This window comes from Paramacrobiotus metropolitanus, unplaced genomic scaffold (assembly GCF_019649055.1).
Source record: "Paramacrobiotus metropolitanus isolate TYO unplaced genomic scaffold, Prichtersi_v1.0 Parri_scaffold0000134, whole genome shotgun sequence".
Lineage (NCBI taxonomy): Eukaryota > Metazoa > Tardigrada > Eutardigrada > Parachela > Macrobiotidae > Paramacrobiotus > Paramacrobiotus metropolitanus.
This window is the reverse complement of record NW_026570354.1, coordinates 252,611-280,286: the sequence shown is the minus strand read 5'-3', so window position 1 is coordinate 280,286 and position 27,676 is coordinate 252,611. Positions and strand designations below refer to the sequence as shown.

At 48.3% G+C, this 27,676-nt stretch overlaps 5 protein-coding genes across 10 annotated transcripts; 2 read left to right on the top strand and 3 right to left on the bottom strand.

Annotated features, from left to right (window-relative positions):
• Positions 1-678: 678 nt before the first annotated feature.
• On the bottom strand, positions 679-3,592 carry LOC129599000 (uncharacterized). Of its 4 annotated transcripts, XM_055497114.1 has the most exons (4): positions 3,029-3,592; positions 2,695-2,843; positions 1,392-1,811; positions 679-1,220 (listed from the first exon to the last, which is right to left on the bottom strand). In XM_055497114.1, the coding sequence occupies exons 2-4, from the start codon at positions 2,707-2,709 to the stop codon at positions 969-971; spliced, it is 687 nt and encodes a 228-aa protein (XP_055353089.1). In that variant the 5' UTR covers positions 2,710-2,843; positions 3,029-3,592; the 3' UTR covers positions 679-968. The 4 variants fall into 4 exon arrangements, with proteins under 4 accessions (XP_055353089.1, XP_055353088.1, XP_055353090.1 ...); XM_055497113.1 differs by having other exon boundaries at positions 2,695-3,592; XM_055497115.1 differs by lacking the exons at positions 2,695-2,843; positions 3,029-3,592 and adding an exon at positions 2,508-2,669.
• On the top strand, positions 3,149-7,026 carry LOC129598999 (ADP-ribosylation factor-like protein 6-interacting protein 1). Of its 2 annotated transcripts, none has more exons than XM_055497111.1 (4): positions 3,149-3,376; positions 3,765-4,159; positions 5,826-6,178; positions 6,540-7,026. In XM_055497111.1, exons 2-3 carry the CDS (start codon positions 3,780-3,782, stop codon positions 6,145-6,147), a joined length of 702 nt encoding a protein of 233 aa, XP_055353086.1. In that variant the 5' UTR covers positions 3,149-3,376; positions 3,765-3,779; the 3' UTR covers positions 6,148-6,178; positions 6,540-7,026. The 2 variants fall into 2 exon arrangements, with proteins under 2 accessions (XP_055353086.1, XP_055353087.1); XM_055497112.1 differs by lacking the exon at positions 3,149-3,376 and adding an exon at positions 3,391-3,567.
• Positions 7,027-9,667: 2,641 nt separating this feature from the next.
• LOC129599015 (dynamin-1-like protein) lies at positions 9,668-14,463 on the bottom strand. Its single transcript, XM_055497136.1, has 14 exons — positions 14,078-14,463; positions 13,662-13,802; positions 13,288-13,480; positions 12,959-13,103; positions 12,434-12,555; positions 12,291-12,377; positions 12,063-12,225; positions 11,859-12,007; positions 11,697-11,801; positions 11,306-11,632; positions 11,089-11,241; positions 10,606-11,028; positions 10,381-10,536; positions 9,668-10,311 (listed from the first exon to the last, which is right to left on the bottom strand). The coding sequence occupies exons 3-14, from the start codon at positions 13,387-13,389 to the stop codon at positions 10,138-10,140; spliced, it is 2,106 nt and encodes a 701-aa protein (XP_055353111.1). The 5' UTR covers positions 13,390-13,480; positions 13,662-13,802; positions 14,078-14,463; the 3' UTR covers positions 9,668-10,137.
• A 1,646-nt stretch (positions 14,464-16,109) lies between these two features.
• LOC129599013 (rho-related BTB domain-containing protein 2-like) lies at positions 16,110-24,091 on the top strand. Its single transcript, XM_055497132.1, is given in 14 exon segments — positions 16,110-16,250; positions 17,041-17,150; positions 18,622-18,827; positions 18,974-19,088; positions 19,188-19,537; positions 20,486-20,566; positions 20,656-20,674; positions 21,497-21,689; positions 21,767-21,956; positions 22,047-22,272; positions 22,332-22,526; positions 22,529-22,645; positions 22,648-23,390; positions 23,452-24,091. Coding segments are annotated over 10 exon segments (2,157 nt in total). The 5' UTR covers positions 16,110-16,250; positions 17,041-17,150; positions 18,622-18,827; positions 18,974-19,088; positions 19,188-19,345; the 3' UTR covers positions 23,653-24,091.
• Positions 24,092-24,126: 35 nt separating this feature from the next.
• Positions 24,127-27,665, bottom strand: LOC129599014 (uncharacterized). 2 transcript variants are annotated; one of them, XM_055497134.1, is made up of 6 exons: positions 26,831-27,665; positions 26,509-26,673; positions 26,147-26,367; positions 25,782-25,869; positions 25,403-25,443; positions 24,127-25,020 (listed from the first exon to the last, which is right to left on the bottom strand). In XM_055497134.1, exons 2-6 carry the CDS (start codon positions 26,609-26,611, stop codon positions 24,796-24,798), a joined length of 678 nt encoding a protein of 225 aa, XP_055353109.1. In that variant the 5' UTR covers positions 26,612-26,673; positions 26,831-27,665; the 3' UTR covers positions 24,127-24,795. The 2 variants fall into 2 exon arrangements, with proteins under 2 accessions (XP_055353109.1, XP_055353108.1); XM_055497133.1 differs by having other exon boundaries at positions 26,509-26,669.
• Positions 27,666-27,676: the final 11 nt, after the last annotated feature.

Below are 27,676 nucleotides of genomic sequence, written 5' to 3'. Positions count from 1 at the left end.
AATAATTCTAAATAATTCTAAATAATTCTAAATAATTCTAAATAATTCTAAATAATTCTAAATAATTCTAAATAATTCTAAATAATTCTAAATAATTCTAAATAATTCTAAATAATTCTAAATAATTCTAAATAATTCTAAATAATTCTAAATAATTCTAAAAAATTCTGAATATTAATTCTGAATGTTTCGAAATATTTCAGTTAATATTTTCTTTTAATTTTTAATCATAATTCCATGCCTTGAGCACAACTGGTCGCGCGCTAGCGCGACCGATACTTGTATTATTGTTATTAGTACCATGATTCTGCATAATGTTATTACTATTATTAATCTGTACATATATACAGCACGTATATTACATTACGACTTACACGAGTATTCGCTAATAAAGCAGGACCCGCCACCACAAATGTCGGAATTTATGATAAATTTAAGGTAAAATGTTACATAAAAACAAGCAAAGCGCTCACTAAAGAAGGTCTATTTCGTTCTTACTTACATGATGCAGCTATGGAAATTACTTATCTTTCAGTAGAAGTACGATAATTAATATTATCTAATAATAAGCGGAAGCGCAACGGAATAATTATTTTCACTCCCTCAAACACGAGCATTCACTGGCGACACCGACAGCGCTAACCATCTACGATCACTCTCCTATATTCGTATCTGTATTGTTAATTTATCACCAAGCGGCCGAAAGAAACTCTGCGTGACAAAAATCGCCAAAAAAAACGACAATTAATAAAAATTTACTGGAAAAATGCACCATTGGACTATATTGGTAGACCGGATCAAATTCGCAATAAACACCGAACTTCCGCGGGAAAACAAGCTGCACCAAGACAAGCAGCGACGGAACTGAATACTAAGGAAAACAAATGGTCATTAAAGAAACTAGTGCGCGACCGGAAGGACCAGCTGACGGGCGTGTGGGGGTGGCTCAGCGCCCAGCGGCGAGCCGTTCAGGGACGCCAGGCGCGTGCCTCCACGAGGCTCCTCGAGCCGGCCCGCTCGTCCATTTCCCCATACCACAGGCGTCCCTCGCAGCGCAGCTCCCATTCCTCGGCGCACTGCGCCACGCCGCCCAGCGCCAGCGGCGACAGCTGCGAGAGGGGCGGGGCCACTCGGAAGACCGCATCCGCGCACTGGCAGCCGCCCAGTCCCGCCGCCGGTGGACCGGCCCCGAGGCCCAGCGCCTGCAATCCGCACAGCGTCTGCAAGGCAACAACACACCGTTAACACTGTCGTCCGCTGTACTTTTCCCGCCATGCTGCAGTCAGTCTAGCCCCACAACGGAGGAAAAATTCGTTTAAACTGAACAAAAATAACATTCTGCCATAACTATGCTGAATGGCGCTGGGTGGGAGTAACTGGGTAACACTTGCTGGGTGGGTCGCCTCGCCCGCCGCGTCCAGCAGTCGCAGCGGACTGGCGCTCAAGCAGATGCGCAGCGGTGACGGCTCGGGCTCGGGGCAGAGGAGCTCTAGTTGCGCGCTGACCCAGGTCCAGGGAGAAAGGGGATGGGGACGCAGCAGTGCCTCCACCGGAAAGCGCTGATCGCCGGCGGCGACGCCGTCCTTCAACAGGCCGCAGGACCGCATGTGGAACAGGCGCCCGTAGGGGACCAGCTCGCGGCGTCGACCGGCGCACAACAGGTCGACATACAGCCCGTTCTCCGCCACGTCCACGACACGCCCAAAAAGCAGCCGCCCGCTATCGTCCCAGACGTCCACACTGTTACAATGCTCGTCCAGTGTTAACGCACGCTCCCGCGCCATCCGTTCAAGGGACGCCAGGCTGAGGCGCTGCAACCGACAGACAAGAAAATCGACATTAATAACGAATTTAAATTTAGCTAATCAACACATCAACAATATCTGTAGCAAGGCAGACCATTAAAATATAAAAAATAATCCAATTCAAAAACTAACCAACAAACAGACTGGCTAAAATTACCATTTGATCATTAACATCAAATTACCATTGAAGAAATTAAAAAACAAATTTTAATAAACACGTTAAAAGTATTCATGACAAAACGGCCTATAAATAATTTAACAAACTAAATGGAATAAAAACGAAAAACAAATCCACTGGCTGAAATAAAGTTTTCGCTCTCCTAGCTCACAGTAACTCAATCCAATTAATATTTATTATTATTTACAACAGCTGAAACGACATGGAAGAACACACGGGGCCATAATTCACATATCAAGAAATCTTTGAATTTTGCTATGAATGCAATGATCCTACAGATAAACATAAACAAGAATCCAGTGCCGTCAGTTTCAGGAAATACATAATACTATTACTCGTAAATTCGTAATTAGCCACACTCGTCCATCACACTCAGAAATTTATGCAACCTCACATTGGCAGTTGATTCTTTCCACATAATCAGAATTCTTCAGAAAATTTGCTTCTTTCTAAACTTGTTCAGTTATGAAAAGCTGTAGAACGCACTTTCCCCACCCCACCGTCAACCGCTGATTCTTACTCACATGATCACATCCTCAAAAGTACTCCGTGTTACCTCCATGCACAGTACTTAGGCGCAAGAGCTACACGATAAAGTAACCTTCAATTTCACGGAAGAACCGAGAAGGGGAAGAAAACGCTGCCAGCGAAAACCAGTTGTGCAGAGCTATCTGTACAGTTTACGGACTGCGCTGCACTGTACTCACGTACCTTTTTCAGATCCATTTCCCAAGGCCAAGAGTGTGAAAACTTGAAAACGGAAAGGAACGCAGAATCCCAACACTGACTGACAGCTTCAAGAGCAAGGTAGTGGAGACTGGAATGCTATCGCGAAGCGATAAAAAAGCTGAGCAACCTGTCTGCAACCAAGACAAATGACGGAACAATTTTAAAAGTGAAAAGTTCCGCATCAAAATTCAAATGGCCAGAGTCAGACGGGCCAGTTTGGACTGGGCCAATGGCCAGCGAGTTTGTGGAAAGCTGGCTAGGACGAAAATGGTAAGCCGATTATCGCCACTTTACGTGCACAGTTGCACTCACACACATTTCAGCCGTACGAGTAGTGGTTGCCGCCCGCCATTGGGAGCCAATCGGACGGAAGGTGGGCGTGGAATACACTGGCCGCGGCACGTGAAGGATGTTTATTGATGTTTCCTCCCGCATTTGTAGCACACAGTGCCCAAATTCTGCGTAACCCAGTTGTAGAGTCAGCAAGTACCAGCTACGAGTAGTATTGGAATGTAATTTAGAGCATTAGCATTGAAAATTTGTCAGTGGTTTTATCGGACTCTGTTAACTCGTCCAGTGATTGTTGATTTTTTATTCGCATTGGTTCCGGGAAGCTGCGTGTTGGTGAATCCGAGAATTTCTTTCCAAGTTGATAAACAGCGAAGTAAGCAGATGTGATGAGTGAGCACAGCAGTTTTCAGATATACAGTACTGGGGCTTTTTAGAAATCAAACCCAGAACGAGAATGTCATCGTTAATGTTTTAATTTTTGCTTGGAAGTGGGAAGTGGAAATCTGAGTACTCGGATAAGAGTTTGTTGTTTGTGACAGTTTGTTGATAAGTAGCAGAAACTTGGTACGTTGCAGTGTTTATTCAACTTTATTGCTCTAGTTGTGTAGCATGTCGCCTCTGTTAAATTGAGCAGACAGACAGTCGCTGGCGTATGATCCGCCAGGAATCGTTTCCAAGAAACGATTGACGAAATTCAGGCGTATTGGTGCGTAGTGCGTACAATGAGTAATGGTCCTCAAGCCAGTATTTGCCTGCTGCAGAGTGAAAGCGAGAAGATGTCGGAGGGAGACGACGCTCACAACAAGCGCAGCAGCCATCTTTACAGCGAGCAGTTCGACGCGGACGCGGACAAGGGCGACCTGGAGCTGGCGGGGCTGGACAAGGCGCAGGTGGACCGGCGCGAGGAGCGGCTGCGCGGCGTCAAGGCCTGCCTGAGCGAGTGGCGGCCCGTGACGCTGCTGCTGGCGCAGCTGCTGCAGTGGCAGCGCCCCTGGTTCCCCGCGCTGCTCCTGGGGCTGAACTCCCTCTTCTTCCTCCTCGTCTGGCTGCTGGACCTCTCCGTGCTCTCCACGCTGGCCCTGCTCGGCGTCGTCGTCACGCTGGCCGACGCCATCGTGCCCGTCGTCTCGGCCACCATCTTCGACGCCAACGCCTGGTAAGCCGTAAGCGCATCTGAAAAGTGGCTCGCACTCTTTTACCCTCGATCTATCATTCACGTCGTCCTCGTGCATCTGCCTGCTTCCTACCGACGCATTTACCAATTAGAATGCTTTCCTGTAATTTATATTATTTATTCGTGTATTTTTATTACAAGTAGCACAGAGAAAGTCAGTTTTTATGAGGAAAATCGCAGAGGGAAAGCATATGGGAATTTTCCAAGAGCAGATTCACATGACGCTGCCGTACCGAGCGGTGGCAACTGCGTCAAGCACCGGAAGTCCGTAGATTTTCTTCTTTCAGAATTTTGACCGTAGAGGTTTTCGTGAAACGTAAATAATGTCGGATAGGAAAGTGAATTCCAAAGGAGTACAGGTTGGTTTGAAGGTAATTGCTCTTCTACGTTGGGAGCTATGCGTCTTGAAGCGCGCCGAGGGGCGCGAGCCAGGCAGTCACTAGTCAGTAGTGATAAGTAGGACAGGAACATCTTAGTTGTTCTGAATGCCAGCTTAGCTTGATTAATTTGTTTCTAGCTAGCCTGGTTCGAATTGCTTCTTGTTTGAATATTAACGAACATGACAGCGGCTGTAGCCAGGGTTGCCAGAGTCACGCGGCAGGCTGACGATTAGACTGCGTGTATGCGTGTCCGACTAAGATATAGTCAGGGAGGATGCGGATCGCGCGAGAACATCCGTTAGCTCGTTAATGTTATCCGCTGCTGCTCCGCCATGTAAAGATGCGTTTGCAGCTGGAGAACAACGTGGCCGTTGTGGAAGTAGAGCAGATCGATCATGAATTAAGCTCCCGGGTTAATGCTCGCCTGCAGTGCATGCAGTGGCGATCGATAACATTTACAGTGGGTTTGTCACCGTTTGTGAATGGCCGCTTGTTTACATATACATTCGAGTATGAGTCACGCGCTACGAGCCTGCGCTCCCGCGGATTGCCTCTGTTCGCTCGGGCATCTGCGATCCTACAAAGTACAAGGAGAGCCATTTTGAACATTGCCGTGATGTCCTGTTTGCAGGCAGTGGGACTGTGCTCTATATCTGTAGCTTGTGACTGGCGAAACACAGCTGATCGATTAATTTTAATAGCTGTTTGTGCAACGCCGCAACAGGTAAACCGAATGTTTGCTTAAAGCGCTATTATATGGCAGATTCTTTCAATCGTAAATGCGCTGATGTCCGGCAGTATCTAGCCATTATTTCTGTGCATCCCAGACTTCCAGTAATTTCCTTTAAATATAAAGATGAAAGAAGGCAATGCGATGCACTTACAGGAAAAATTGGGACTTTCCCACTACAGTACGTAATAACTTTTTAATTTCAAGATTAGATACAAATGGCATTACGCTGCCGCACTGAGCGGTTGCAGTTACGTTAAGCGCCGGAAGTGCCTGGATTTCCTTCGTTTGAAATGTTCGGCTTGGAGATTTTCGTGGATGATAGATTATGTTAGATAGAAAAGCGATTGGCGCAAGAATACAGGCTACTCCGGTGGAGATGGCTCGTGCGCGTTAAGAGCCAGGCGTCTGGGAGCGCCTCCCAGGCAGTCGGCATAGTGCGATTGTTAGTAAATGTGAAGAATAGAAAATGTACTTAAACGTAGGACTACCAGACATGGCGAAGCGCGTAATTTGCAGTGGTCTGGTTGGTCGGCAGGACGGACGAGCAGGAGCGCGAGCTGGACGCGGTGTGCGGGCGCATCCTGGACTCGCGGGAGCAGGCGGAGACGCTGTGGGCCAATTTGAAGCGGCTGAAGGCCAGTCTGCCGCGCAGCTTCAGTCTGGCGCTGTGCGGCCTGCTCGTCGTGCTGGCCATCCTCTTCGACAAGATCAACAACGCCCTGCTCCTCTACATCCTCACCTCGGCGCTCCTCCTCACGCCCGGCCTCCTGGCGCGCAAGGTCCCGCAGTTGGCGCGCCAGCACGGCGCCCAATTACTGCACAAGCTGAAGAAGACCAAGCCCGCAAAGCAGCACTGACCACTGACCAGCAGTGCGGCCAGCCTTCCAGGTGGGTTCGGCATCGTGTACGTAATGAAAGCCAAACAATAATCCAGACCGGTGTCACCCCAGAATAAAATCGACAGTAAACTAGAAATTTGGAAAAGATAAATTATTCATGAATTATTAATTCAGGTAAATCTAAATACTGTACATTTGTTCATTTATCAGTCAATAATAAAAGATTATCCCTCTTTGCTTTTCTCTTAACTTAGGTAAAAATAAGCGGCAGCTTTAGCAAAAAAAATTCAGTAGTTGTATTGCAGCAACTCAGTTGTGTAGTTCCGGTTGCCGGCGTATTTTCGGTGTTCAGTAGGAGAAAGGAGTAATTCGGACATTAGTTGGTGCTGATTCGAGTTTTGTTTCCGTAGCGGCGTCAACGACACGATGGCCTGACATTCCTGCGAGTGCACACTCACCTGATAATCTCTCATCCCTTGATAACGATTTAGCATAATTATCCATTGAATTATACCCTCCTTGGACTGCAACGGACGCACTGAATCCGGGACCTGTCAGTTTTGAGTTTCCGCCTGATAGTCTTATTAATCGCGCCATTTGTTCGTGTTTCTTTAATCAGCTTGGCTGGCTGATTTGCTGCTGCTTGCAGTAATCAGCATGCGGCCCTAAGATCCTCTTACTCTTGTTGCGCTGTGTGCGTGGTGGATTGTTTGTTGTGACTGGGATTACTTATTGCTTATGCAGATTATCGCTTCTTATTGATTTTGCGTTTTTGGCGCACCTACAGACGCCGACTTACCACTTAACGTGTGTTTTGTCACTCTAACCTGACTTGGCTTGCACGTGGGCCACTCATGACCATGTAACGTGTGATGAAAATGAAGTATTTCCATTTTTCCTGCTGCTGCTGCTGAATTACAACAAGAATTGTACTCAACCGAATACAAGTTACTAAGCTGTGAAACACTTTAACTAGGAAACAATGGTTTTTCAAGTAACTTCGAGGCGCATAGCCAATAGCCATACTGCCCAGCCTTTCGAATAGGTGTTTCTCCACATGTCTCCAGTAAGTACCTTTTGTAAGTACCTCCAGTTGTCCAGTAAGTATCTTTAGGCCAATCAGTGTCCCCCGTGGGCGGCTGGCCGTACGACTACGCATAGTTCCCAGTGGGCACGGGCAGTGCAGGACAATGATGTCCCGTTTTTTTCACGGGCTCGGTAAATCACGGAAAATTCCCGCACCCCGCACCCGCTTTTGGCTCGGAAGCGGTAGCGGGAGGCTTTCTGCTCGGATCGGGTGCGGTCGGGAATGAAGCCTGATTAGTACACCCGCCAGCTACTCGGGAAAACACGGGATATTTCTTTGAATTAAAAAAATTTTGTATAGAATTTCTAGCAATTTTCGCAGCCAAAAAGTGCGTCAGCTTCGCGCTTCGCGCGAAAGTTGGTGTCCTAGGGTGGATCTCAGATTCAAAGCGAATCTAGTTGCGATACAGCGACTCCACAGTCCATAGTCTCCTCCTCGCGAGGTGGCTTCGAGTACCGTATCTGTAACCGTGGCCACCGATACAGCGGCACACCATCATTTCGGAAACCAATTTCGGAAACCGTTCATTTCGAAAACGTTCACTTCGGAAACCATTAATTTCGGAAATAACAAATTTCCGAAACAATCAAGAAACAAAAGAAAACATAATAAGAATAACAAAGGAATTCATAAAAAATAATAACTTAAGGAGCATAAAAATCTAAGAAAAGTTTAGAAAAATAAGAAAAGCTGAGAACCAAATGACAAAAATAAGAAAACTTAAAAAGCTTAATACAACCTAAGGAAACTAATGAAACATAAGAATAATGCACCGGCTGTGTATGCTGCTGTGTATGCAAAACACAACAGGTTTATGGGTTACCTGCAACCGAGGTAAAACTATTAAACTATTAAAATGAGAAAACCTAATAAAACCTAAGAATTCTGAAGAAACATTAAAAAAACCTAAGAAACCTAAGAAAACATAGGAATAACAAAATAAAACATAAAAACGGAAGAAAAACTAAGAAACCTAAAAATACACTTGGATAATAACATAAGAAAAAAGCACGAGACAACCGAAGCATAAGAATAGCATTAACATAAGAAAACCGAATAAAATTATTCTGTTGTTTTCACAATGAATGGTTTTTAAAATGAATGGTTTCCGAAATGAATGGACACCCATACGGTCACCTCGTGTAGTTGAGCTACATTGCCATAGCGAGATTAGCTTCGAATCGGAGACCCACCCTTAGGCACTGTGCTGGAAAATTAATAAGCGGCGGCTAGCTCGTGACGCAAACGTCGGTTTCGAAAGAAAATCGAATACTTGATGGCGATAATACATTTAGGGTAATTCTGAAATTTATATTTACGAGTCAAACTCAGTTTTTTGAAAAGTAAAAGTACTGTAAGGTTTATCATGCAGGTCGAGTCTTCTAGAAAATGCGTATCCATTAAACTTTTCGACGAAACTTTGTCACAAAAATTTTGTAATAAATTTGTAACAGTTATTAAAATTATTGATTCATTGAAAATCAGGAATCGGAGCCGGTTGCGGGACGGTCCGAGCGCTCGGGTGCGGGAGCGGGTGCGGGAAAGTTTTTGATCGTGAAAGTGCGGTCGGGACATGCAAAACTGCAAACGGGACATCACTGGTGCAGGACCGGCTGAACAACGGGAATTCTGCGGTAGCGGAAAGGGAAGTAACTCTGGAAAAAGCGGACAGCCGTGCTGCGGGACTTGCTGTTTCCACCTTCATACCGATTTGAGAATATCTCCAACAATACGAACGACATTGCCTTGCGGTTTGTTTTTGTGCTGATTGCAGATTTCATGTGATAACACGGCACGCGCCAGGGAGTAAATGGCACTGGCAGAAAATGTGTTCGGACACTATGGTGTAATAGCGCGACTACAGGAAATTCGGAACCGTGCGCGCTGTCATCCCCACAAGAAACCTAAGAATACATTCTTAGGGTGACCGCTTGATGGCGCGCGAGTGGTCATAGAGCCAAAGGCGCCCTACGGTGCGCAGGGGACCCCGGACTTCGGTCCGCTAATAAACAAAAGAAAGCTAAAAATACGAACTGCCTCGGACCCTCGGACTGCTACATTCCACCGGTTGTAGTGATCGCACATTTTTTTTCGCACGTATCAACTCAACGAAATGCAGTGATCGCACACACATTGTATACTTAACTTTTAAGCCTAAAATATCATAAAATAAAAATCATACACGAAAAATTTAAAATCGCTGCTTTCTACACACCGTCGATGTGCGCAGTGTGCGCACATATGCCAGAGGCAAACATTTCAGACAAAGTAATTTGAGCGACTTCCGGCGTGTGACGCAGTTGCAGGCGCACGGTGTGACAGCGTGACTCAAATTCTATTTTGAAAGTTTCTGCACATTCCTGTCGTCTCACAGCTCGAATCGGTCGATCGTCCCTGTCAAAAAGTGAGTAACCGCTGTTTTGTGAGCCAGGTATAAATTCCCATGCTAGATTACGATCCGAGTTCTTAATGGGTTACCTGCCTACCGTTGCAATAACGAATAAGCAATAAATGGAAATTTGGAGGATCAAGTCTCCGCTGCGAAACCGTTAAAACAGGAGTCACAAAGCAATGGTTACACACACATCCGTCATCAGTAAGACTGAGAAGAAGCGCCGGAAAACGGCCGCTTTGGCGCGCTGGGTAAGACTAAGAATCGAATGGGATAATAAATATGACAACACTGCCTGACACGTGAGCATCTCTAAAACAAAACCCAATAAAAGCCGCTTTGTCAACAAACAAATCGGGCGTTAAAATAACGGTGATCAGGGAGCGTGGCGACGCCTTGAAATAGCGGGATAGGGAGCTCTGTCAGGAATGACACGGGATCCACGTCGATTTGTCACAGCGGCCACCACGCGCACGCCACACGCACGCAACAAACACACGGCGTCTTCCGCTTCCGGTCAGCCTCACCATCACCAGAGATGCGTCTCGCGGATCTCGCTGATGATGTGCGAGGCCTTCTGCAGCGCCTGCAGCATGTCGGCGGCCTCCTGGCGGCGCTGCGCGATCTGGTTGGACTCGTCCAGCAACTCGTCGAACTTCTCGTGCTTGTACAGCTGTGAGACGAGCTCGCTCTGCAGGTTGTTCTAAAGCAACAGCAGCGGGGCATTTCAGAATGACAGCGATGGTAAACGACGCCAACAAGACATGCCCACCTTGGCGTGGTTGACCAGGAAGTGCATGACGGCCTTGGGCACCGTGTCCTGGATGCTCTTGCGCACGATCAGGAAGTAGGAGCGGATCAGCCGCTCGATCACCTCGCAGTCGCGCTGCTCGCGGGGCGACAGCTTGCGGGCGCCCGCCGCCAACGGCTAAACAACACAGTGCGCTAATTATCCATCTGTTTACATGCGGCGAATGTCAAGGACAGTAATGCTTACCACTTCCGGCAGCAGGTTGACGCCCTTCATGGGCGAGAAGGGCTGCGGCGCGGCGCGGACCCCGTCACCCGCCCCGGCGGCCATCAGGACGTTCAGCCCGCCCCCGGGCGGCAGGCCGTTGGGGGTGACGCCGGTCTTGCTCTCCTGACTGTCGCCCGGGTGCTGCTCCAGCGCCGACACGTGCGCCCGCCCCGGCAGCGGGTGCGTCGGCGCCTCGGCGGCGGAGCGCAGGGGGTCGCGCAGGAGGGCGCCCACCAGGGCGGCGGCGTCGTGGAAGTCGGGGTGACGCGTGTTGACGTAGGCCAGCTCGATGCCCACCAGGTTCTCCACCATGGTGTTGGTGGGGGGCAGGCGCTGCCGCAGCAGCGACGTCACCACGTCCATGATGCGCTCGTACAGGTGCGGGAAGCGCAGCATCTCTTGCTGCAATGGGAAAGCATATCTACACACGAAACACCCGACGTAAGGACTCCTGACACTGACCTGTATCTCGGTGCCGCAGTGCTGCACGATCCGCTGCATCTCCTCGTGCACCAGCTCCACGCAGCGCAGACTCGGTTCCTCCAGACGGCGGATCTGCCTTTTAACCAGCAGTTCAAACGACACTTCCGGTACGAACAGCGCCGGCCGCGGACCCTGCGCACAACACCCAAATCATTCTTTTCGACGTCGAGACGCGTGTTTAATTAGAGCGCTGTACCGTGGCGTTGCGAATGGCGGTGAGGATGTCCAGCTGCGAGAGGCCGCCCAGCGGATCCACCGACTCCAGGGCTTTGCCGAAGGTCTCGTGGAAGATGTAGGCGATGCGGGCGCCGCCGCACAGTTCCGCCGTCTCGATATTCTTGGCGGTGCCGTCGATGGTCTGGCAGTAAGCGGCGGCGAACTTGGTGACGATCTGCAGCAGCGTCTGGCCCTTGTCGGAGACGGCCTCGCCGTAAGAGTTGAGGACGCTCTGGAACTGCGAGGACAGGATGTTGACGCGCGTCTTCAGCTCCGGGAGGCAGTCGCGGATGTGGTGCATCAGCAGCTGTCGAATTGAACAATTAATCAACACACAGAACGAGCAAGACGAAAATCAGACACTGAATTACCCGATTGAGCGTTTTGGCTAGATACGAGGTGCCGTTGCGGCTGGCAATGGCGGGGTACTTGCGCTGCAGGAAGGCGCCTTCGTCCTTCAGCGACTCCTCAATGTTCTACACACAATCACGTATGACGATCCAACAAACGGAGTGCAAGACGCGGCGACCCACCTTGTTGCTCTTGATGTCGGCCTGCGAGCGGTTGACCACGCCCACAATGCCCAGCTTGACGGGGATGACGCGGCCGCACAGCATGTCCATGGCGTCCGTCCCGGCGTCCATCAGATCCAGCTTGGTGATCACAGCCAGCGTGCGGCGTCCTGCGTTGACAAAATACTCATAAGGTTGCAAAGAAACTGGGAGGCCTCCACGCACCGTCGGGGTCGACGGACTTGGCCAGTTTGAGGGCCTCGGAGGTGGCCATGTCGGTGTTGGCGGGCGTGACGGCCAGGATGATGGAGTTGGGGTTGCTGATGTACTTGAGGATGATCTCGCGGATCTGCACCTCGATGTCCTCGGGCTGGTCACCCACCGGCACCTGCACCACCGAAATGCACCAAATTACGAAACATAATCAGGAGAACGAATCCTTCGTCTGCGCACCTTCGTCAGCCCCGGGAGGTCCACCAGGGTCAGACTGACCACGTTGGAGGCGAAGATCTTCAGACTGATGGGTTCCGGACATATTCCCTGCCAAAGCAGCTGCATGAAGCGACGTCCCGCTTCGCTACGGGTGTTGCGCTTACCTTGTTGGCGCCGGACATGCGCTCCGTCTCGCGCTCGATTTCGGCGCGGATTTCGGAGAAGTCCGAGTAGATTTTGTCTTTGGTGTGCAGGAATTTCCCCCATTCCGCGGTGGCCAAAGTACCTGGACGAAGGAAAAGAATTTGCATACTGTACATAATGCATGAAATGCATTCCAAACAAATAATTTCAGAGTTCAGCAGCTGCCCAACTAGCAAAGTTAAACCCACATACGGTAATTCACAACTGAAACAATACGTAGCAAAGAACAAACCATTTCATTTTTGTAAACAAGATACATTAAAGATTACATATTTTTCTTGGTTGGGTTTCATGAGAGCAACGCAAGCTGTGACGCTAATAATGAATGATTTTGTCTGTAATAATGCTTATCGGAAAAGTGGCCATTTTTGAAAGAATAAAACGTTATTCAGGAGAAAATTGTTGGATAATAAAATGGAAATTCAAATTCAAACAAAATTCAAATAAAAGGACGAGTAGGGAGAGCAGTTTAGAGTGAAACTGACCGTCTTCGGCGCGGCGGTGCTCCTTGCTGTCCTTGGGCACGTGCACCAACTGCAGGATGAGCGGGCGCCGCGTCACGATGCCCGGGCCGCGCGGCAGGAAGTCCCGCCCCACCAGGCTCTCGATCACCGAGCTCTTCCCCGAACTCTGCCCAATAAACACTTTATTAAACACACAATCCCAGAAGGCCTTAGTCTCTGTCTGGCGTCTGCGCAGCCAACAAGCGGAGGCGGACGTGTTTGGCTGCAAGTTGAGCGTGGTCTGTGGTGGCACTGCACTACGCTGGCCGTAAGTAATAATTACAGCGCTGCTGCTAAGTATCACTGCTCACCTGGCTGCCGACGACGACGATCTGCGGGAGGTGGATGGCCTCGGCGCCGATGGTGTTGAAGACGTCCTGCAGTTTGTTGATCACGGGGATCAGCGACTCCATGGCCGCTACAGAGATGGACAGATCACAGAGGAGGGAGGACCCCCGGGGAACTGACGCAGACCTCTCTCTCAAGTCTTTCGCTGCACCCCACCTACGCAGTTTCAACAATCAATCACGACGGCTGAAATTCAACACATCCACTATTCACATCACAGAGCAACTCCCAAAACGTCATTCTAATTCCTAGCAATACCATTCACATCATCGTTAGAAATGTGGAAGACCAATTAAGAAAGGAATTCAACAAATTATGCTGCAAATTCCGCACGTACCACAGCAAGAAGCAGATGTGGCAGGCTTCTTGTCAGCGCTTTCGACAACGCTAATCCCGTATTGAATTTGGATGTCAAGTCAGTCAATCAACTGCTGTCAAATAGAGGTGCAAATCCAACCTTCCAAGTTTTATGCAACGACTGCAATATAACCATCAGTTATCAGCACGCACAACGAACCGAACGTAGACAGTTCAGTCAACTAATTAAAACAGCCAATATAGTTCTACCAACTACACATCATGTTGTTAATTACAAGCGACTAAACAAATAATTAATTTCAAGACAATCATTTCTGGAACTCCATCCAAAAAGAGAATAATGGTCAAGCAAAACGTGAGCACGATTTGACATCATCGACCCAGAGCAACACATCATCATCGCAGACCCACACTGATGACTGATCAACAACTCACTTGGCTTGTAGAAACAAAAGTCCACACAGTACTTCTTCCACAACAAATTATAAGGATCAGCTTTTACATTTCTACGCTCCAGCGTCGGAGCTGTGATTTATAAAAGGGAGAAGAGTGGGAATTTCGTCAAAAGAAACACAATTTCATCAGGCTCATCATCAGATTCAAATATTCACGAGTCAATGCCGTCCTCGGCCAAAATTCCAATGGAAAATTATCAGTTGCACTTTCTCCTTTTGACTGTGTATGAGCGTTGCTGCAGCTCTGTGTACGGCTGTGCGTGCACACGTCGTACAGAGCAGGCGCATTTCCGGTTGCTAGCCGCCTCGCCGCCGGGCGGCGGTTACGTATGTCTGCGCCTATCACTGAGCAAAATCAAAACTTGAAAACATCGCCAGATCCTCGTTCGAATGAGTTGGCTATTTTTCACTTTCCACTTTCCAGTTTCCAGTTGCAAACTTGAAAGAACTTGCAATAATTTTTAATACTTTTTTCGTCTTTTCGGTTTATATTTCTCCCGATGCGTATTACATGGATGATACTTAAACAGTCATTTGTATCATCTGCATTTTATGCGAGCACGATAGCATGTGCGGTTGTACTGCAACTTGTTGTCGTCACTGAGACTGCTGACAACTGCAAATTATGAATTTGTGATGTTTATTGTTTTATGATTTATCATTCCTCCGCTCGTAACTCCTTGTACCGAGCAGCGTCAACACCTGGACCTCAGCGGATACTGGAGTATTTCCATGGAGGAGTTAGTTGCGACTGTTTGGAGGTATCTGTGATCTCAAGTGTGAATTGCAAGTGGACTCTGTGGATCTTGCTCTTATCAATGGTCGTTGGCACCTGGCAGTGGTTAGTTTGTGAGGTAGCTACCGTACCTTGATTATTTGATTGGATACGTCCATTGGATCTCTGTCCTGCTTGCTGCATACACGGTGATCGCGGCTCTCGGACCACCTAATAAAAACTGCCCTCTTCATTTTGTCGTTTTGCAGTTGAAAGTCTGGCACGGCGAAGGCAATCCGAAGATCCCTGCTGGCAAGGCAGGATGATGGGATAATGCTGGCTCGAGATCGTTCATCGTTGCACTGTGCTTCTGCTTCGACGGACCGACAACGTCCCAGGTTAGAAGCCCCAGTCAAACAGGTACGCGCCATTTCTTTTCAATTCTTCATTGACTAATTAATCAGCTGCTTGTGGAATCTGACTTATCTGAGGTGATAGTTATTACAACATAATATCGTATATCCATGTATTTGCGAATAGCATAAGAATTAACAAGTACAGATACATTGTACTACTCGTAAAATAAAAATAAGTATAGTATTAAAGGAATCAGGTTATTTAAGAGGAGTGATTTACGATTAGTTATCAGTGTGACTTTTTTAACCGAGCCAGTACAGTTATTAATATCTTACAGTACACAGTATAGCTAACTGTAAGTAGATATAAATATAGATATTGTACTATTGTATATCTATAGAGATATGTCAGTATAATGCGATCATTTACAATGTATCAACTTAACGATAAGTGTCAAGTTGATCAACATGTAAAGATACACGGTCGTGGACTCGTGCTGTTTCTTTGCTTTTCACTAGTGTTTTCATTGCCAGAGCAGCGCCCTAGTGTAGTGCTTAGTAACATAACCAGAAAAATTAAAAAATTATTCCTTCTTCGCCATTATTAGAAACACTTGGTAACGATTAACGATGCGCTGGTTGGTGCATGGCCAAATTAGATAACACAATCATAACATTATTCATCGTAAGTTCGTTGCGTCCGTACAAGAACTGTTAACTGTACTTGTACGTGATTATTTTCTTATTGTTTTCCGGTAATGTTCATCATAATAATTTGCTTTTAATTAACTGGGCTGTCATTTCGAAACTGGAACAGCTGATTGTCATTAATACGGAACGATTAAGCAGCATGTACAAAGGTGGATAAACAACTGCATGAGGAAGTATTAAACGGCACTTACACGTGTTACTTACGATTTCTGTACAGTGCACGGATAGAGTGCGCGTCAAAATTACAGCACTCAAACTTCAGTACATACTTACTTGCTGCGGTTATAAAGATTTATTATTCCTACGCTACCAGTTTATTACGACCCACGCAATTATATAATCATTACGAGTCGTTGGCCTCTTAGAAATTTGTAAGTATATGATCATAACTGTTATACCCTAGTATTTCTACATTAATTTCTTCATTAATTATACGTTTTACTTCTGCATTTCATTTCTTCTTTTCTTCTACTTCTAATTTACGTACTACGGTACTGGTAATAGCAAATATAGAAACTTTTGTTATGGATTCTTTGTTTAAAACTGTATTTGTACTTCTGTGTGCTTAAAAATCACAATCCTTTCGTCAGCACAACAGTACATTCTTTGTGAGCATCTGCATAGTGCATGTTTTGATTTCGTGCCTCTGATAAGCTCGTATAATTTTGTAAATAACGTTATAGATATTATGGATTGTTGTGTAATGCACTGCCGAATACGCACTGTACTCTGTAAATACCTTCAGACTTTTTTACAATACAGTACTCGTACTGTAGCATGCAATACCGAAGCATGAAAATAAAAATATATAGATATAGCTTTTATTCGTATTATATCTATAATAAATACAGTGGACTACACGAAGATTATAGGTACAAGTATCTGTACATACACAGCAATATTGGGTATTTAGATTTTATTGGGTTATTCAAGTGAACATTGGTTAAACATAAAATTACGCGGTACATCGTTTCAGCACATAATGCATCACATTTAATTGTTATTTCAGTGAGCAGCGTTAATAAAGCTAATCAGTTAATAAGCCAGAATGATTAATTGCAGTGTTTGGTTGTACAGCAGTACAGGTATGCATTGGAAATCGGTAGAGTGCGGGAAATATCTACAATATATGACGGCTATATCCCGATCATTTGATTGCAGGTCGCGCGAGGATCGAGCGAAGTGCAGTGCTGTGCTCCCACAGTCCCACCGGAACTGAATGGGGACGACTGCAGGACGCACTGGGCCAACACGAGCCTTACTTGTTCTCGGTAAGAGAAACAGCTGACGCGCATGTTTTGGCTTATGAGCTTATCGCTGGGCTAAAAATATTTGACACTAATAAATAATACCCATCATGGGATCATGAGATTATTAATTCAGCAGCAACAGCAACAATCAAATGCGCGGCTGAGTGTACAATACGTGTATATATCGTCCTAAATACAACTAATGTCAGCATAGGAGTCAGGAAAGTCTTGTTAGCGGACTTAAGAAATTTGAAAGTTTTTCATTTCAATTTTTTGATTCATTGGTCGCCCTGGAGCTGCCATAGGAATAAGTACTGAAAGCACAAGAAAGATTCGTGTCCCTTAAGAAGGACCTGCATATTTCTAACTACCTATTAGAATTGTACTCCTGCGGTTTGCTAATTTTTAATCATGAATTAATGCCGTTATTTTGCCAGTCATTGTTGTGGATTTTGCCAGGTCTCCGAAAATGAAACGCATATAAGTTTGTACACGTACAAATATACAGAGTATAATTATATTAATAATTTCCCCTGGCAGTGGCAGCCGAATGCAGTCACAACCCGCCGCAGGCCAGTTGGCCAAGAACGGCTGCTAGCTAACAAAAGAAATAATTTGATCAGCGTTGTCGCTGCGAGTCCGTGTGACCGACACAGCAGTTGTGTCAGCACATTTGCCAAGATTCGTGAAAATTTACTGCCTTCCGGTTCTTAAATTTTGTGCGTCGCCAAGTGGCTCTGCTTGTCGAATAATAGTCATTGTTCTTTGCGATGCTCAACAGTTATCAGTATTGCGCGTCTTCCACTTCATTCTGATCTCTGAAAGAACCGTTTAACGGTAATTTGCGTTTACATATCTTGTTTTGTAATAATTATTGCACTTGCACTGTTTCACATTATACGTCTGCACTCGCGCAACGAGTAACGACGGGATTCTCGAGTTGCTGTGTAAGTAAATGGAAACTGGAGATGGTCCAGCCGACAGCGGTTGTTTTGCAAATAATTAATCGTAAGGTACAGTATGCACAGCGTCACCGCGTCAATAACGTACTCGCAGCGATTTTGATTGCTTCTTCAGTGGTTCAATTTCAATCATTTTAATTAGCGTACTCGACCTCCTATAGTCTGAAGTATTTCGTTTTCTTGCGTCGTGGATATTGTTGCATGACCTATGTACGTGGCTACTGCCGAATATCTGTATCTATATATCGTAGTATAGATACAGTAGTTACCAGGTACAGTATGTACATACTACATAGTACATAGTACCCATTTTGGCTTTGTACACCCATTTATACTGTGCACAAAACGCAGCGCTATTATTTTATTTGATAGAATTACACAGGGATATAGATATTTGTTGTTGATGTTAGGCCCGGTACATGTTAAGTTAATCGTTGAAAAAGGAATTTGTATCTGTATGTGCTACATTTAACGAATCAGCGGATTAAATTGTTGACTTACTGTCGTTTCAATATTGTATGCCTTTGCAGAAATTGGAACACACATCGAAGTATCTACTGAAGCTGTGCGACTGCCTCTCGCGACTTGGCGTGACTGGTGAATAGCGATTGTACTTGTGGGGATGCACTTGGCGTTGTTGGCCGCCTGTGTAGTTGGGTGAACGGTGCCAGCCGGAGGACTCACTTGATTATCGATTGGATTTCTGGCGTTTCGCTGGTTGTACAGAATCAGATAGGTAAGCAGTATGGCATTATAGCCTGCGTGCTGCGATGGGCATTGTTGACGATGAGTTAGTGCAGCAGCCGGCACCCTTACCGCGCTGCAATCATACAATACCTTGCCAGGTAGTTCCTGTCTGACTGTCCCCTTGATTTACTGCAGCCGCCTGGCGTTAGTGACAGCTTTCCCGTCTATCCCTGTTATTTGTGTAATTGTGTGGGAAATCAGTGCACCGCCTTTCGGCAGACCCTCTCCAGCCGCTTCCCCGTCTTATCCTGTATGTATTTTCCTGTCAGTTGGGCTTTTGATTAACCGCATTTGTTTTTAAAAAATCGCATTTGTAAGATACAGGCGTGTACAGAACGTATGTTTTTAGGATAGGAACGGCGGCGGAAATCGTCCTTGTTTATCTGAGTAGAAAAGCGATCCTGGGTCGGTGTGAGGACCTTGTGGAATCGAAAGCGGAGTCTTCCGTTGGCTCTTGGAGGCGCCTGTGGGATAGCGGTGACATCCGGGTGTTTGCTGTGGCGGGAGATGATGACGCACCTGGACCACGAGCGCTCCAAGCAGGAGCGCATCAAGTGCGTCGTGGTGGGCGACTCGGGCGTCGGCAAGACGCGGCTCATCTGCGCGCGCGCCCGCAACGCCAAGTTCAGTCTCAAGGAGCTCTGCTCGCCCCACGTCCCCACCGTCTGGGCCATCGACCAGTACCACCAGCACCAGGAGGTCTGTTGACGCATTTCACTACTTCATTATTCAGGGCGTCGCTTACCGCAGTGAATCCTTCGAATTAAATTATTATTCTTATTACGGTACCCGTACAGCTGGCATGCCCGAAGGGATTTTAAATCTGCGCCTAGTGAAAACACTTTGTGCTAATGTAAACACTTTAAGACAGATTAACATATTTTACGAGAAATAAATATAGAAGCACTTGCACAATTGGCATCGAGAATTTCGGGGTTAATAGCTAGAATTTTATCAAGAAGACGCTGTAACCGGCTTTCATAGTCGACTGTCTGTACTTACATGCTTCATATTTAATTTAATTGCAAACTTCAGAAAATAATCTTATAAGCCGTCGAATTAATGTTACAGGCGAAAAATCGATAATTGAAAAAAGAACAAAATTTAGTATTTTTACAGATGCTGAAATGTATTTGAATGACGAATTGCTTCGTTTAGCTAATACGGGCGGGGTTAGAATGCTTGCGTAAGTCTTCGGATCTTTTCGGCATATTCATTAATATCACAAGCAGACGGTGAGAATGAGAATTTCCCGATACTAAGAATTTGAATTTGTTGAAATTAAATTTCCCCCCTCTCTGCATTGTCATCATGGGCGCGTATTCTGAGCAAGCGGAAGGGAAAGTTTTCAATTAGCAAAATTGAGAATGCAAAGGTTAGTCGGGATTAATTCCGGCTGAGTGAATTCCCCCGAGGCTGCATTGTGTTGTCCTGCGCATTGTGGGGCTTCTGGCCCGCTGCGGCGGAGATGCCAGACGCCGAAGCGTATATTTCTTTTGTTGTTCGGTGATGCAGCTGGTTGTACTTTGGCGCTTGCATCGTGATTAATTACTTTACCTACGTCCATATGCAGATATTACGCAGGCTGTCACGTTGCACCGTTCATTAGCTGTAATTGTTTTTCTCTCTTCCCGCTGCGGCGCCTAGGTGCTGGAGAACTCGTGGGAAGTCGTGGATGACGTCAACGTCACTCTGCGCCTGTGGGACACCTTCGGCTGCCACGACAAGGTCAGTCGCCGCTTTGACTAACGGAATGCGTCCACTTGAGCGCTTCCTCAAGTGCGGTAGACGTGACAGTTCTGTGTTTGCTTTTCCAGGATCGCAAGTTCGCATTCGGTGAGTTCAATTGAATACCGCCTCGCTTGGGCAGAATTCTCTGCTACTGTACAGTGTACGGTACATACATAGTCAGTAATGAAAATGACGGCAGGAAAGTGTTTCTGACGACGTCAAGAGCGCCTGTTTGCTTAAGAATTTTAATTACGCCTCGCCCCTTTCTCAGATTAATTCATCTGGCTGCCTCTTTACGCTGTTCTGCCTCTTTTTGATTATTTCGGATTACCGCCAACCAGGCGCGATAATTACGAGCCGAACCCTTTTATTATCCACTGCCATTATAACAGTCACAAATCATAATCAGAATTATTTAGCTACCTGGCTGTAATTAACCGTTGTACTGATATACAGTACATACAGTTCACTGGTCGTATGAAGAGTAATTAATATGCGGATATTTCAATGATTTTTATTCTCAGTATTTACATAGACGATAAAGTATTTGAAATGGCCATTTTAATGCCTTACTAGTGTCTGTTGTTGGAGGAGCTTATTCATACACATTTCCTAATGTGGTCGATGTTGGGAGATCATTTTAGATGATTTTCGAAAATATAACCGTACTTATAACCTTTCGAACAGAATCACTGAAATTTTGTAAGCATGTACTGCCGCCGATGACAATTCAATAGTACGTTTAAATTTGAAATTGGCAAAGTTAGCGTTAAAGGCGTTAGCCGATATTTGGGAGCGTGGGTTAGTTAGGCATGTCACCGTGTGTGTGTATTTTACATGGCTGCTGCAATCACAGTACGCAATGGTGTACTGTCAATGCAGCAGTTATGTGGAGACACATTAGCGCAAGCATGACGTTGATTGCAGGGCGCAGCGACGTGGTGGCGCTGTGCTTCTCGGTGGCCAACCCGGCCTCGCTGCGGCACTGCGTGGACAAATGGTGGCCGGAAATCCGGCGCTTCTGCCCCAAAATACCCATTGTACTAATCGGATGCCGCAACGATCTGCGCCATTTATATAAAGATCCGGCCTACGCCAAGGTGGTTCGCGACGAGCGCAAGTGGGTGTAATTAACGCTAGGCGTGGGCATCTTCAGTGTTAACGTGGCCGCTGATCCGCTAATAAATACGTAAATAGGCGCGTGAAGGAAGCCGACATCCTGCTGCCGGAGAAGGGCCGCGCCGTGACGGCCCAGATCGGCGCCGTGGCCTACTACGAGACCAGCGTCCTCTCGGGATTCGGCGTGCGCTCCGTCTTCACCAACTGCGTCAGAGCGGCGCTCGTGCACCGCCGGCAGACGCGCTTCTGGGCCTCCCACCTCAAACACGTCAGTCCACTTAAACCGATGCGTAAACCGATGCTTAACCGCGCGTTAATTCATTTACCGGCTAATTAAGTGACGTATTGGTCTTGTTAGGTGCGCAACGCTGAGTTCCAGTCGCCCTACCTGATCCCGGCGCCGCCCTCGCCGGAGCAGGCCACCACCAAGTCGACGCTGGTGGACGATCTGGCGCGGCTGCTGGTGGCTCCGTGCGCCACGGCGCCGACGGCCAGCGCCACGGAGGACGCGGTCTTCGCCGACGTGGAGATGCTGTGCGGCGACGGCGTCTCGGTGTGGGCGCACCGGGTGCTGCTGGCGGCCGGTAAGACCGTTCATCGTTTGACCAAAGCAGCAATACTAATTAAGTATTCCCCGATACAGCGTCCGCGGAGCTGTACAAACTGCTGACCAGCGCCGTCTCCGAGGGCGGCCTCTCCGCGGCGGCCGTGGCGCACAGCGGACACACCTGCTTCCACGAGGTGCTCTGCGCCGCCGAGGAGCCCAGCGGACGCAGCGTCCTGCGCGTGGTGCTGCGCGGCGAGTTCATCGGGCGGTGTCTGGAGCAGCTGCTGCACTTTTGTACCTGGGCGTGCTGGACATGACGCCGGAGACGGTGCAGCCGCTGCAGATGCTCAGCCAGGACTGGGGACTGAAGAACCTCACCAAGATGATCGCCAACCGCCTCAGCGGCGAGGACGAGAGGGCAACGCGGCCCTAGGCTTGGAATTCCTCGCCGAGCGCGACGCCAAGCTGGTGGCCTTCGTCACGGAGCCCAGCAGCGACCCCGGGGCGGCCGGCAAGGGACAGAGCGGCAGCCAGTACGGGCCGGGGGTGCTGGCCGACGTGGAGTTCGTCCTGGACGACGGCAGCGTCCTCCCGGCCTCGCGGGCGCTGGTCACGCAGCGCTCCTCCTTCATGGCGGCCATGCTGTGCGGCACCTTCCAGGAGCGCTGGAAGCGGCAGGTCCCGATGCCGGATCTGGAGCGGGACACGTTGGCGCACTGCCTGCACTTTTTATACGTCGACAAGTGTCCGCGTCCGCGGGACATGTACGAGGCCATGGATGTGCTGGCCGCCGCGGACCGGCTGTGTCTGCCGCGGCTGATGGAGCTCATCCAGGAGCACATCATCGGCACCTACCTCATGCTGGGCAGCAGCCCGCACAGCGGCGGCGCCGGCGCCGAGGCGGAACTGCAGACGCCGGCGTTCACCGAGTGTTTAATGGCGCAGCGCAGTCTGGAGCTGCTGGAGCCGGCCGAGGCCTTCCACGGGCACTATCTGCACACCTGGTGCCTGAATTTCATCGCCACGCACTACGTGTTCATCTACCGGCACCATCTGGCGCAGCTGCGCAGTCTGTCGCCGCACCACCAGGCCATGTTGGCGCAGCAGCGCTGGCCGCCGGTCTGGTACATCTCCGAGTACGATCTCTACGAACAGGTGAGCTGAGACATCAACCATGCGAGTATAGACAGAATAAATCAGTTGATAATCGTCGCAGAGTCTGGAGCGGCGGCGGCAGGAGATGCTGAGCAAGTTGCGGCGCAAACGCCGCAGCCGCTTCTCGCTAGCGGTGCGCCGACAGGCGGCCAAGGGCGACGCGGCCAGTGTGGACCAGCCGGAGGCGGGACGGGCCAACAGCGAGCCGCCGCTGCGGCGCCGCGTCTCCCACCGCTGGCGTCTGCTGCTCTGCAGCCACTAGCGCCGACACGTTCCATCAGCGGGCGGGACGCGACGAGATGACCCTTTGGGAAAAGCCATGACTCCAAGCTGATCTTGATTACTCGGTGATGTCCCTGTGATTGCTGCTGTCTGTGTCGGCACTGGCAGCGCAGTGATAGTGCTGAGAAAGGGAGCAGACTGGGCTCCGGCGCAGACATTGTTACTGGTCTCTGGCTCTCTACTCTCTCTTGTTGAGATTTGCTTCTGGATCTGATCACGTTGACCGGTGTTAGTGGCAAACGCGGATATAGTCACTGACCAGTTGATCTGTGCAACGTGTATATAGTATTATAGCAAAGTTTGTAAAGACGTGTAGATTATGTATCTGTTACAGCGTTTACGCACAAGATGCTGTATTATGGCCTGTATTTACGTAATTTTCACGGAGAATTCTGCCTCGCCACCAGGCGACAACCGAACTGCTGTTTTTTCATGATCAGCAAACATGCCAGTTTACTACAACTATTCCACTCGTTTACTGGACGAAAACAACGATTAGTCGATTACACAGCTCGCAAAACGGCAAAATAAAAACACAAAATAAAGCAAAATATTTTTCGCACAAAATAAAGCAAAACATAAAGCACAATATTTTTCGCACAAAATAAGGCAAAAAAGAAACTTCAGAAGATAAATAATAAGATAAGAAAAATAACAGAAAATAGCGCAAGCCGCAAAGCAGGAAACCACGGTTGCACAAACTCATATTCATATATACAGTATACAGACAGCCGGCTTCTAACGGGCGACAGCCACAGGTGACAGGACGCGGCAATTTGCAACAGCAGCGTTTTCACTGACAATTAGTAATACAGAGTGCATCAACGAGCCAGCAACTGCGGTCGCGTGATGCTCATGCCGTAGCCGCCGGAAGTACATCACCTAGATGACAGTCAACCATTGCCGGGACCGGCGCGGGACGCAAGGGTACCGGTGTATCTGGAGTGCGTTGTCCCACGCGTGCAGTGCAGTGATTGCCCGGTGATCACCGGTCAGCAACAGACTTCACGCCACTTCATATACGAGTATACTCCGGCAGTGGCGAGAGGTCGCTGCATCCTGCATATATCCAGCTGCCTGGGACTTCTCCAGGGTTTAGTGAATTCGGAGAGTACGATGGCGATCAGGGTATGGCGGGCGCCTTGAGGTCGGTCTTGTAGGTCTTGAGGCCGGTGGCCTGGTCCTCCTGCTCGTCCCAGGTCCGCCCCGACGCCGACGCCGACGCCGACGCCGATCCCGAGGCGCCGCTCGTGTTCTCCTCGTCCTCCTCCTCGTCTTCCTCCGCGCCGCCTCGCTTGCGCAGCACGAACCACCACACCGCCAGCAGGACCAGTCCAATGACCAGTAGCTGCTCAATGATAAGGGCAACATTAGTACAAATCGTATCTGTACAAGTTGAATCACCAGCAAGGTCTGTATTCTACGCTTAACATATCTGCACTGTGTACATTATGTATACTCTTCAGCTTGGCATAATATTATGGGCCTATGGCTATAAGGAATGCTACAATCACAGTGCCTACAGCACAATTAAGCTGAAGATTACCGGTTTGATAAGAACACTATTAATGATACTATTCTATATAGGCTGCACTTGTCGAAGAGCAGTTAACAGTTAGCAGTTGAGCTGTATTACGATACATGTACTGCCGTGCAAAAAAACGGAACCAGCAGCACAGCGCACCGTACTACAAACAAAATATTAAAAACGCGGCTTATTGTTGGCTCACCCCGCCGAGAGCAGCCGCGATGATCACCGCCATGTCCGGTCCTGTAATAGTCATATTACGATGTTACTGTACGTCTGTACTCGAGCTCCGTAAGACTGTAACCACGCCGACTAACTGCAGGACTATGTCTTATGAGAAATCAATAAATATGTATCCATTTCTGCGTAACAATATCTGTGGGCCGTGTGCGGCGTCGAAGATTTGCATAAATTTATCTGGTATCGGGAAGCTAACATAATTACGTATGTATAAATGTACATGATATTGTAAGATACGATATTTATACACGCGTATACGGCGCGTCTGTACAAAATACAGCTACCGGTGTATCGTGCGGCACTTTACAGGGTAGCACTAGCTTAAGTGGAAGTGCATTTACCGGCGTCGGTGGCTTTCTCCAGTTCGGAAACGGAGTTGCTGCCCAGCGTGGGGATCACCGGGTCGGCGTTGGTGGCCTCCCAGTCGCTCTGTTAAGACAGGTGCACACTGTACAGTCAGGATGCAGTGAAGCTTGCGCTGTACAGTCCTATGGAGATACTGTACGCGTGCAAGTGGTGATCGATTGCTGGCCACAGTGCACGTACAATTAACAAACTTGGAAACAGTCATAATTATTATCAATTATATCAACTGCTCCATCTATTGTAGTATAATATTATACGTCCCATGTCACGTACTCAGTGTAGGGCATAAACAGTATTAGGCGCTCGCTGACCCGTACAGGTACAGGGGCGGACGCTGTACCTGCATGAGCGGATGGACCATGACCTCGTCCCAGATCTCGTCGTTGCACTTGTCCGTGCTGCACACGCAGCGCCGGTCCACCTGCAGCGTGCCCGGACCGTCCTGGCGCTGCAGCGTCTCGCAGATCATCTGGCTGTTGGCGGGCTTCTTGGCCAGCAGCCGCGTGTTCTTCCCGATCGTCTGGGCGTCCGTCCGCCCGCAGTTCCGTCCCATCACCAGCGCTGTATATACCAGTATATACATTCATCAACGTTACAACCAGGACATATTACTCGTTATATCTAGGACAATGACAATGCCAACGGGAGCAAAAGTCACTAGCTAGCAGTGCACAGCAAAATTAACGGGAGACGTCTACGTACTGAGCTTGGACGTGTCCGGGGAGCCGGCGCGCAGTCCGGTGCCGATCTGGCAGACGTTGCTGGCGGCGGCGCAGGTCTTGAGGCTGCCGGACGCCGGGTCCATGCACTTGCCGGCGTCCGTCTCGTACTTGCACTCGTAGCACTGCAGACCCTCCACCGACCTACCTACCATTACACCATGTATAATATTCATTTTATATTTCTCAGCTGTTTATTTAATTCGAGTTCGTCACAGTTTACACGACGTCATTTCTACAGCTGCATTTTAGCACACGTCAACGGTAATTAATTCGTTTACCGCATCTGAATCTGTAGTCTGTACCTATCGAGAAAAAACAGGCTGCCGACGAGGTACAGGGCCATGCGGCTAGACAGCGGGCGGCGCCGCCTTAACAAGGCCATTGCCAGTTCAGGGGCATTTCCGGCGCAGTGCAATTGCAAAGGCAGGCCACATCGCCCAGCTCATGCAGCAGGTCAGCCGATTCCTTCCCCGGCGGCAAAGATTATCTCACACGGCCGGTATAACGTCCATCGTACGGCCGCTATCAACTGAACTGCCGATGATATTCCCCAACTCTTCCGCGGAACGCCGTCGTCGATCCCCAAAGGCCTTATGATACTATTCTTATTATAAACTAATAACACGTTATCTTAATCAACGCGCGGTTATCTGCTTTCCACTAGTAAATCGGACCGGGAACCATAAACAGATGCTGTATAATTAATACAGACAACGCAGCATATAGCCAAATAATAACGCTACATGTTCAGTTGACAGCAACTGTACATGTATCTGCTGAAGAACTCGTCCGCAGATCGCCACGCCCGCAAATCCAGCTCGGTTCACACTGTACCAGCGCTGTCACATTTGTTGATAATGTATCTCTAATTATACGGCGCAGAATAATTTCAGACTGCTAATTGCGCCGCTCGCCGTGGCCAAGAAATCGAACTGCGGCTGCGCGCTATATACGTAGTGTCAGGATGGTCGCGAAGTGAACTCCAACTGCACTGGCCACTGCGCAATCAAACTGCGGATCGTACCGCCTGTGCGGTATCCGTGTAGTGTTCACTGTTCAGTAATTAATAATAATTATTGTTATTATTATTATTATGTTAATTCAGCGGTATTTGTAGTCCACCACGCGTACATGCCAAGAGCCACGCA

Excerpts from the sequence above, each read along its gene's own strand:
- LOC129598999 (XM_055497111.1), top strand. The coding sequence starts at position 3,780 with ATGTCGGAGGGAGACGACGCTCACAACAAGCGCAGCAGCCATCTTTAC. Across the intron at positions 4,160-5,825 it reads ATCTTCGACGCCAACGCCTG|GACGGACGAGCAGGAGCGCG; the intron begins GTAAGCCGTAAG and ends GTTGGTCGGCAG.
- LOC129599014 (XM_055497133.1), bottom strand. The coding sequence starts at position 26,910 with ATGGCCTTGTTAAGGCGGCGCCGCCCGCTGTCTAGCCGCATGGCCCTG. Across the intron at positions 25,870-26,146 it reads TGGTCCATCCGCTCATGCAG|AGCGACTGGGAGGCCACCAA; the intron begins GTACAGCGTCCG and ends CTGTCTTAACAG. Across the intron at positions 25,021-25,402 it reads TCGCGGCTGCTCTCGGCGGG|CTACTGGTCATTGGACTGGT; the intron begins GTGAGCCAACAA and ends ATCATTGAGCAG.
- LOC129599015 (XM_055497136.1), bottom strand. The coding sequence starts at position 13,389 with ATGGAGTCGCTGATCCCCGTGATCAACAAACTGCAGGACGTCTTCAAC. Across the intron at positions 12,226-12,290 it reads ACCTCCCGGGGCTGACGAAG|GTGCCGGTGGGTGACCAGCC; the intron begins GTGCGCAGACGA and ends TCGGTGGTGCAG. Across the intron at positions 11,802-11,858 it reads CCGACATCAAGAGCAACAAG|AACATTGAGGAGTCGCTGAA; the intron begins GTGGGTCGCCGC and ends GATTGTGTGTAG.
- LOC129599000 (XM_055497113.1), bottom strand. Across the intron at positions 1,221-1,391 it reads CGGGCGAGGCGACCCACCCA|ACGCTGTGCGGATTGCAGGC; the intron begins GCAAGTGTTACC and ends GTTGCCTTGCAG.